The sequence below is a fragment of the Carica papaya genome, chromosome 2, assembly GCF_054855325.1.
Source record: "Carica papaya isolate Zhongbai chromosome 2, ASM5485532v1, whole genome shotgun sequence".
In the NCBI taxonomy this organism is placed as follows: domain Eukaryota; kingdom Viridiplantae; phylum Streptophyta; class Magnoliopsida; order Brassicales; family Caricaceae; genus Carica; species Carica papaya.
The window spans coordinates 8376237-8387129 of NC_142310.1; the positions used below are offsets into that span (position 1 = coordinate 8376237).

The 10893-nt window shown below is 31.1% G+C and overlaps 1 protein-coding gene and 1 long non-coding RNA gene across 2 annotated transcripts; one reads left to right on the forward strand and one right to left on the reverse strand.

Moving 5' to 3' along the window:
- Positions 1 to 840: 840 nt before the first annotated feature.
- Positions 841 to 2345, forward strand: LOC110824198 (suppressor). Its single transcript, XM_022054770.2, has one exon. It carries the CDS (start codon positions 1124 to 1126, stop codon positions 2108 to 2110), a length of 987 nt encoding a protein of 328 aa, XP_021910462.1. The 5' UTR covers positions 841 to 1123; the 3' UTR covers positions 2111 to 2345.
- Positions 2346 to 7823: 5478 nt separating this feature from the next.
- Positions 7824 to 8861, reverse strand: LOC148268738 (uncharacterized). The gene is made up of 2 exons (XR_015816925.1): positions 8529 to 8861; positions 7824 to 8166 (listed from the first exon to the last, which is right to left on the reverse strand). It is a non-coding gene; the product is annotated as an uncharacterized LOC148268738 (long non-coding RNA).
- Between the last annotated feature and the right edge of the window lie 2032 nt (positions 8862 to 10893).

The window sequence follows — 10893 nt, forward strand, 5'->3', positions numbered from 1 at the left end:
CAAGTTCTGCTGAGTGTCAAAAGACAACCTATTTAGGTTGCCATGTTCGTGTATACATAAATGCAGATATATATATATATATATATATATATATATGAGTACATATGTGTGTGTGTGTGGTCGTATATTTGTTTTCTTCTTGCGCACCAATACTCCAACTTTTATCTTTTTATCATGAATAAGCATAATTGGGTAACACTCCAGGAGCTGGCCAATTAAAATCCACTATCAATTCCAAAGACCTAACAGACAAACCCCAAAGAGGAAGCAGGGCAGATATTACTGGGCCAGACTATGGTAGATTTTATGCCACCACACACTCACACCAGTCAAAGAAATAATATGTGACCAACCAAAATTACTACCTTTAATATAATTAAAGGTTCCAATTTTATAAAAAAGAGTGAATTTCAAGCTTTTTTTTCACCACAAAACTCTAAAAGCACATCTACCCAATTTTTTTTTTTTTAAATCTTCATTTTATGATAATCATAACATTAGATTTTTAAGGAGAATATATATAATATGCAATTTCATTTCAATCTACAAATTTTGTAAAGATAAAAATATCAAATGAAGTATTTGTAATTCTCTATATTTACTTACAATAAAAAGGAAAAGGTATGGTAATTAATCCAGCAAGCTAGTACATTAATTTAGACCCATATTGCAAAAACACCCACTTGAAAGCCAATCAAAAATCCCACTACAAAACCCTAGAATCCAAGGAAACACAGCTCTTTGCTCCCCACCATCCCCTACACAACCTTCTGGTCTTTCTTTTTTTCAAAGTCTCATATCCATACATACAAAAACATTGGTTTATAAATTGTGTGTGTGTATATATATGCCCCACTTCACTATACTTCTATAACTAAAGCACAAATTCTCACCATGTGGGTCTCCCCCAAAGAACCTCCAAAACAACTCTTCATCATATAATTTTATACACACTCCACCAATTTCATTATTATTGATATAAAAAGCTCCCACTACTCTCAATCATTTCAAAACCCATTCCCTCTCACTTAACCCTCCCAATCCTTTTATATATACTTCATCCCATCTCTATATCTTCTCAATTCTCATCATTCAAACACCCTAGAATATTTCGTATTCAACCATGTCCATCACTGGACTCTCTGACTCCGATAGACTCTACAAGAAATCACACCACTGGAGGAATGACTCCGGCGAGCTTGACGTTTTCGAGGCTGCAAGGTATTTCTCTGGGTATAATGAAGGTGGTGCTGGATATAACGCATGTGGATCCTACACGCAGAAGATCATGAGAGAAGAGAGGCAGCCATGGAGACCAGGAGGTGGAAGAATAAGCTTAGACGTGCCCATGAGATCAAATCCAGTCTCGCATCTTCACCAACAGTACTCTCATCATCATCTTCATCACCATTCATCATCTATGGAGAAGCAGATTATGAAGGAGAAGAAGTACAAGCAACCGAGCTCTCCAGGTGGCAGACTGGCTAGTTTCTTGAACTCTCTATTCAATCAAACAGGTTCCAAGAAGAAGAAATCAAAGTCAACGACACAGTCAATGAAAGACGAAGAGGAAAGCCCAGGTGGAAGGAGGAAAAGAAGGAGCAGCATTAGCCATTTTCGAAGCTCCAGCACCACTGATACAAAGTCCATGTATTCTTCGTCTTCGGCGTCAGGGTTTAGAACACCTCCTGCTTACGCACACACGCCGACAAAGAGCTATAAGGATTTGAGAACCTTGTCGTCGGATCACAAGCAAATAATTTCCTTGCCAAAGAACGCAAAATCTACACAAAATGATGAGGCCTCTGCAGATCATGACCAAATTAAAATCAACACAGATTTTTCTTGGTTGGATGAGAAATTAAAGTTAATTGACGCTTATACAGAGAAACAAAAGAATGTGGGTAAGAACCAAGATAGAATGTGGGAGGAGAAGGAGTTTAGAAAGTTGAACGAGATGATGGATGATGGAGGAGAAAGTGACTCGAGCTCTGATCTGTTCGAGCTGCAGAACTACGACTTGGGTATTTATTCAACTGGGTTGCCTGTTTACGAGACGACGCATATGGACACTGCCGTGAAAAGACCAATTTCCAATGCAGCCCTATGAACAGATCGATCCATCACCATGATCAACCTGTACATTTTCTCGTCGTCATCATCATGTGAATCAAAATTTATGGCTTCTTTCTTGTTGTTGTTGTTGTTTTTTTCTTCTTCTTTTTTTTCTGTTAATTTATATGAGGGTTTTAGAAGATTAGACTAATCTTCATATGGCTGCCTTCTTGCTAATTTTCTTTCTTTTCCTCTGTGTATGTACAGTTTCGAATGTTTGTTTGTCTTTTTTTCTTTTTTTACTTGTGTTTCTTTTTCTCCTTTTTTTTTAAAAAATAACGAAAAGAAAAAGCCAACATCAATTGAAGTAACTTTGAAATTTCCATTAGATTGTGCCGTGATTAGAGATTGCCATTAAACTAATTACAGATTAAAAAAGGATTAATTATCACATCATGTGGATAATACAATTCCTCTTTCCTATTTTGACTTTTTGACAAGAAGTAATCATAGATAGTATTATATTTTTAATACTATTTTGAATTACACGTGTGACAGGCATTAAGGCATATATGTATATATATATATATATTCATTAATTGATTATATCACTCTTACAGGAAAAAAAAAAAAAAAAAAACACATTCAATAAAGTAAGTATATATTGTGCGGGCGTTGGCTACCACGAATCATACGCAATGGCCAATTTTGCAATTTTCTCCATTTTATAATTAACGGGAAACTAGAGAAAATTTGCATTATGATTTATTTGTGTATATCTATACATATATATATATATATGTATCAGATGGTGCCACGTTATTCGTTTTCTTTTTTTTTTTTGGATGCCTTTTTCAATACTACGTCGTTTAATGTCTGTGTACTCAGATTACTATTTCTAACCATCTTATCCTCCTAAATTTTTTGTCTACTTCTTTTTGTGTCCATAGCCAATTTTGTCGTGGCGATAGCAACACCTGTTATATACTATATATTATCATTTCTAACAATAATAAAAACATAAAAGAAAAAAGAAAGCTCCTAACTATTGCTCATATATATATATATATATATATTCTAACATACAATATGGGACATGTAATATATATATATATTAAGAATTGTACGTACAACGAATAATAAAATAATGCCAACAACAATAATACTTAATATAAAAAATACAGTAATATAATGCCTATCCTTGACCCAACCTTCGGGCTACATATGTATGTATATATATATATATAGGTATACACACCAACCAGACAAATCACTAGAAAGAAAAGGAAAAACAAAGAGAAACATGCAAAAGCAAATATATATAGATATATATATAATGGCGTACAATATTCAATAAAATAATTTGAAAGTTGATTAGAAAAACCTTAATTAGAATATATATATAGATATATATGTAAAGAATCGTACGGACAAATTATTAGCTAGCTATGGGGGATGATAATTGTAAACCATTTATGTATGTGTGTGTGTGTGCGTTTATATTTTATATATAAATATAAATATATATATATATGTTTCTACCTAATGTAGAAATGGAAGGCCAAGAACCCAACAGTCACATCGCTAATTATGATAAACATCGATCTCTATAGATTACTCCCAATTAAACCAGCTGTATGAATAAATCAAAATTAAGCTAAAACTATTTAAAAACTTTTGAAGCTAACCTAGGTAGCTATAAGAAAAGGGAAAAGTCTAATGTGCATGGGTTGATGAAAAATAACTTTATTGAGACATGTATATATACATACATATATAGTTTTTAGTCAATAGCTAGGTATTAAATAATATTTTTTACAAATATTATTACAAGGAAAGAATAATATATATATATAATGAACTCTCATCTTTTCTTATTTAAAAAAAAATCAAATAATATATTTAACTAAATAATTAAATCAAGTCTTTCACGTACTAAAATTAATAAATTTGATGATGATGTTGCTTACTCTTAAAAAATCATTAAACTATTTATGAACTATCAATTTAAAACTTAATTAGGTGTCTCTCTTCTTTAATTATCAGAATAAACTGTAATGATCTCATGCTTGAAAAGACTATTGGGTATTTTTCTTTAAGAAAATTGAAATAATTAAACAAAGGATTAAAGCTCAAAAAAGGATGAGAGATAGATTTGATGATGAATCCTATGGATAGCCTTTAGAAAGAATTAATGATGCAAGGAGCACCAATGGAAGAAGCATAAATGATGGGCATAAATGATGCATGGGGCACCAAAAAGGTATAGTGGGTGGAGGGGCCAAACATGTTTGTGATGATTCAAAAGTGAATGTTTGATTGCACATTTTCATATAAATTTGCAAGAGATGTGGATGTTGTGAGCTTTCTTGCCCTCCATTATTTATTAAATCTCAGATTATGCTTGTTTTAGTTAACTAGTCTTTATCCACTTTATCATTTTAGACGTTATATGCTTCTTCTTTTTTTTCATTCAATTGTATATACTTACAGTATTTACATATATACACATATATATAAGAACCACAATTTAATATGAATACATGTAACATTAGTGCCAACTAGTGACAAGCCAATCCAATTCAAACACAAAATAATATAGTTGTACGTAAGCAATAAGACTATATGTAAGCACGAGACAAACATAGTCCAAAACACTAAATAATTCTAGACTGAGTGGAATACACAATTGGTTAAAAATCTGGACTTGGGACCAAGGAAACTATCCATATCTCAAAGGCATTGGGTCCTAAAGGAAGTAAAACACGTAAGCAGTTTATAGTTTATTACAAGGAGAGTTGTAGGCTATAACCTGATTTACATGCAAACTTTGAAATTAAAAGAATATATAATTAAGTTGGTATAACTAAAATAAAAAATTATTTACAAATGTAATTATCTATAGGCACCATCAATATTTTAATTACGTCTGTTACAAAACTTATGAAACTGTCATTGTGGTAACAATTTAGTAAAAAAATCTTAATTATTTAATGATGAGAAAATAAGGTGTTATTAGTTAAATATTTTTAGAGGTCTATGTAGAGGAAGACTTACTTTGGATAAAAAAAAATCAGGGACGAACAATTATCAAGACTTAATAATGATCCATACTTAATTGGTACCTAAACATACTTCATATTTTTTTAAGGAAATCGTAAAGGTTGGAGCTCAATCATCAGGTTATTATAGGGATAGCTTGGAGGCTTCATAATTGCAATGGGATCTCAACATAAGTTGATGATTTGGAAGGATGTTTGGGTGGATGAACTGCCTCTTATGACAATATTTTTTAGGTTGTTTATATTAGCGAAGGATAAGGACATGTTTATAGAAGATATTATCTCGTGATAAGGAGCTAAATTGGTCTTAGAATTTGACTTTAAAGAGAGAGCTCTTTGATAAAGAGATAAAATAATGATAAGAATTTATGGAGACCATATATGGAGTGATTCTATATTGCCATAAACTAGAGAGACTAATTTGAAGAGAAAATAATAAGAGAATCTAGACAATTAGATCTTTTCAGGTAGGTTAGTAGGGAGTCCCATTGCCAAAATCACTTCTAGTAGAGAATCTAACCTAAGATGAATATGTTTATATAGTAACTGCTAAAGCAGAGGTTGGATATGATGGAGGTACTGCACCATAGGAATTGTAGATTAGAGATATTAAATCTAGCCTTTTTTATTGTCAACAACCTGAGACTATAGAGCATTTATTCATCATATACAAACAAATGTAGTTGATACAGTGTCATGGTGGGATATCTCTTCAATTTCTCCCATGAACATCCTTACTTTGTTCTCTATGTAGAGAAGTTTATGTCAAAAAGACGATCACGGAATGTGTTAAGGATACTCTTTTATGTTATAATTCATAAGGTCAACTAGGAATGAAAGATTTTTATAAGTTAGATGAAGATAACTTTGAGGAGAGGCTTAGTTTGTAATCCTTATATATTCATCAACAATTATTAGAAATATTAGTTTTACCCTTTAATGGTGTTTACATCTTTCCACATATGCTGGTGTGAATAAGCTCAAGATGTGCACGTGTTTGCCAATATTCTCTATATGGAAAAGATATTCAATGTTTTTGCCAAAAATACATCCTTTATAAATGCTCGAATTCATATTAATGAATGGAAGGCCTTGAACTATATTTTTTAACTTTTAGCAGCTTTAAGATTTTATAGTTGAGATGGTCAAACCTTTTATGCCACAAGTCTGAGCAAGCTGCCACAAGTCTTCGCTATGTGAGTTCTGAAGCATACCTTATTTGCGCAACGAAAAATTTTTGGACCTCTCCACATAAACTTTGGCTAGAAAATGATTTTTAGTTCTCCGATTGAAAATTTTACAACCTTTATTTTCAAAATGAACTTCATATCCATTTTGTAGAATTTTTCCAATACTTAACAAATTCTGCTTCAAATTTGGAATTAATAGTACATCTTGAATAACTTTATGCCCCATCTCAGTTTCCAAAATAGTACTATTTTTGTCTTTAGCTTGAACCAGATTATCGTTTTTCATGTATACCTTAGTCTTGTACAATGCATCTATGTCCCGAAATAATTTTTAATTACCAATAATGTGGTTAGTGCAGCCACTATCCAAGTACCAATTATCATCTTTCTCTTCTATTACAGCATGGCATGTATAGAAAATATTTTCTTGACTATGCTTTTCTTTTACGAAATTTACTTAGTCACAAACTTGAGCTCTGCAGTGCTTCGCGATACGGTCATACATTTTACTCTTGCTGTAACTCTCTTTGTCCAATATCTCAATGTACTATGATTTCATTTCTTGCAAATGTCATACGACATATTTGAATTACTTGAACCTGATTCTTTTTGAATTTGATCTTGCTGCTTTTGCACATTTTGTCTACCTTTTATCTCATAATTCCTTTAATTTTTTTGACGCTTTTGAGTTCTGAAACTTTTGTTAAAAGCAATTTCAACTAACTTACTCTTGGCCTGTAATTTTCTGCACCTCATGCAACTTTAAGGAAATCATCAATTCTTGAATTATAAGTGTGAACAAATCTTTCCATTCTTCAATAATTGCAACAATATACTCATATATTTTAGGAAAATTATTTAAAATTTTCTCAACTACCATTTGATTGAAGATATCTTCACAATAATTTAACATCTGGTTCACGATCTCGATCACCTTTAAGAAATACTCTTTTATTTTTTCCAACTCTTTCTTTTGCAAATTTTAAAATTGTCTTTATAAGTTATGCAACTTAATAAAAATTAACTTCGCATATCTCTGAAATTCCTCTTGCAATATATCTCATACTTCTTTTAATTTTATTGCACCAATTATTTGAGAAAACAAACTCTCTACAACTTTTTCGTGGATAAGAAAATGAGTTTTGACATTGTCCATCTAATATTTTGCCAACTTCTTCATTTCTTCGGTGTTAGTTGTTGCCCAACAATAAATTAAGGATTACTATTCTCAATTATATCACAAAATTCTTATAATAATAGTAATATTTATATTTTAATATTTCACATATCATAATTTTCTCTCGAAAGTACAAGAACCATCAACTCTGATATACTTGCGCTAACAGCAAAAATCATCAATTCAAGATGCTTCTTCAAACTTTACGAATATAAATTCACTACTGCACTAACACTCGTGCTCAAACTAAGTTTTTATGTCAGTTGTTATGATTAAACTAAAAACTACAAATTATTGATAAGGTTGAAATGTAAATTATCTAATTTGAGAGACATCATAAGGCTAAAAACACATCAATTCTTCAATTTTAAAAAACAGGGATAGAGAACATAGAGACAGGGGGATGCTTATAAATAGCTGTGTGTGTGTATATATTTGTGCGCGTGTGGGTGACCAACTTAGGAGAAAGAAAAAAAAAATGCCGCCGCTTTACTTTCTTCACCACCACTTTCTCCCTACTTCTTCTTTCTTTACCGCCATTCTCAAGTCTTCTTCTCATCTTCCTCAACCATCATTCTCTCTCTCTCTCTCTCTCTCTCTCTCTCTCTCTCTCTCTCTCTCTCTCTCTCTCCTTGTGGTCCTCTGTTTTCGGCTTCATCGTCTTCTTCTTCTTTTCTAAATTCTTTTTTTCACCACCATAAAAAAAATGAATTAATTATTCTAACATGACATTCCCAAGTTCCAATTCTAAAGTGTATAAAAGAAGAATCATGCAAGACTTAAATTAGATAAACATGCAATTGCAACAGGAAAAAATATCATACCCGTAAACCATTAATCTATATATAAAATTCAAAATGCAATAGGTATTCACATGGCATTAAGAGATGCCGCTAACATGCTATAATTATACCCTTAGTGTAAATTCAACTTAAAGAAGAATGCTGTTGGGATGCATGACATGTTTGCTTTTTCCACAAATACTCACTTCAATGTTAAGTGAACACCTCATAATGTAAGCCAAGAGCCCAAACAGCATCCTACCTCATTGGGTTTCTCCTTCTCGGGTTTTCGTCCTCAGTCCACTATCTCTCTTCTCTTCATTCTCAGCTCCTTCTCCCCCCCCCCAAGCAGCTTCGGGCTCAACCTTTTACAGGCGGAGGGAGGTAATTTTGGACCAATGTTACGCGCTAGAAATCTCCAAAATCACGAGATTTCTTCAGCCAACAAAGCGTGCATGACTCTATCTTATCTTCTCTCTTGTCCCCCATTTTTCGTTGCCCCAATCAGCCTTCATCCTCACCTTCTCTGATTTTTGCTTAAACGAAACAATGTTGTTTGGATTAATAATTCAAAACGACTACGTTTTAGGCCTGCCTATTTTCTGATGACCTAGCTTGATTGGCGCCATTTTGGACGCCGGAGGTGCTGGGCTTGAGGTGCGTGGTGCTGCACCATGGGCTTTATTTCGTCTGGGTCGCTGTTTCAACCTTTCTTTTTCTTTCTTCTCGTCTTTTTATTCTTTCAGTTTCTCCTCCCTTGCTGGGCTGGGCTTGGTCAGGCTTCTGCCCCTTTTCTTTCTTTTTCATTGGGCTTGACTTGGGCTTCATCTCCATCTCCTTGTCCTTTTCTTCCATTTTTCTTTCTCTCTTTCTTTCTTTTTTTTTTTCCTTCTTATTTTCATAAAGACAAAATGAAACATAATAATAATAAAAATAACTATATAATAATAACAAATAAAAATGAGGATGATATAATAATAATAATAATAATAATAACAACAAAAACAATAATAATAATAATTTTGTAAACCATGGATAATTTGAATCTTCCAATTATTGTTATTATTATTATTATTAATCTAATTATTATTTTATTATAATTTTATTATCAATTTATTATATTACTATTATTATTTTATCACCGGATAAAATTAAAGTATGACAGATATGTACAAATTTAAAAATATTAACCTACTTAAAAATATAATTTATACTAAAAATATGAAAAATAAATAAATAAAAAGAAACTATAAATGATTTATAAATTTAAATGGATATAATATTTTATTCTTTTAGTAAAACACATAAATTTTAGTAATTAAGTAGTACATATACATTAATAATAATATAATTTCTTAACAAAATGATATAAAAATATCATATTTATAATATACAATCTTTTATAGAAAGAAGAACATACCATACCAACTATCTAATAAATGAATTATTCGTACAATATTTTAACTTTAAATTAATTTAATATCTATTTAAATTATATATTTTGTGATGCAACTATTGATAATTAAAAATATAAATATATCAATTGCTAATTGATTATATCAACAAAACTTATTTATATTAAATATATATTCATGACTAGTTTCTAAATTTTAAATGATTAAAATCTATAAATTAAATTAATTTGAACTAAAAATAATTAGTCAATTTGGTGGTAACAACGGTATTAGAGTCGTTCAAATCTCGACTATCATGATTTCTTATTCTACATCTTCTTTGATGTTGCTTTTAATTTATCTTTTTATTCTTTTGTTTTGTTACAAGAAAGTAGAAGAAATAAGACAATATTATAAAAGTTGATTAAATAAATATGAGCATTGTAACAATAAGCAAGACAAAGAAGGTGCCTAAGATTAAGAGTTCGAGAAAATATAACGAGCCATTTAGGGATTTGGTGGACTAAAGAGCTAATTAATTGATACGTACTTTGATTTTGTCTTTTCTATGAATATGATATACTTAATGTTTCAATCTTGGTCTAAGCAATCTATAATCTTTGACTCTATCACTGGTGAGTTCTTCATATCAATTATATTCTCAAGTTGATGTCGAATGTGCTAGGAATTCACCTTAATAATCAAGTTCTTGAACTCAGAATCCCAAACTAATTATAGTCTATTATTGGTCCCATAAAAGTTAACAGTCACAAGGTTACCATTACCAAGGTTGCGTATATATCTCATAATATAATTACTCTAATTGTCTTTGATTAGACCATCAGTGGTTGCCTCCTACTAATTTATTCACAAACATAATCTTTAAGTATGTTAGTGCCTTATTCATTCTGGTTGATTTTCTTCGTTGTGGTTTGTTATTGACGACTTCTTCATTATTGCTCAATTCTTCTAATATGCTAATTTCATCTAACTAATTTTATTTTTTATTATGTATACTCAAATCTCTGCACTGATTAACACAATCTTCAGCTTGATCTCGTATAAGGCAAGTGGTTTACGGGATGATAATCATGTTATCTCCCAATACTTGATCAATTTGGAACTCCCTTCTCGGCTCTCTATTATTGTAATAAAAAATTATTTCATAAAACAGATACGATAATTTTGTTCGTATCATAAAAAATGTACTTTCAATTTATGGGGTCAAGTTTG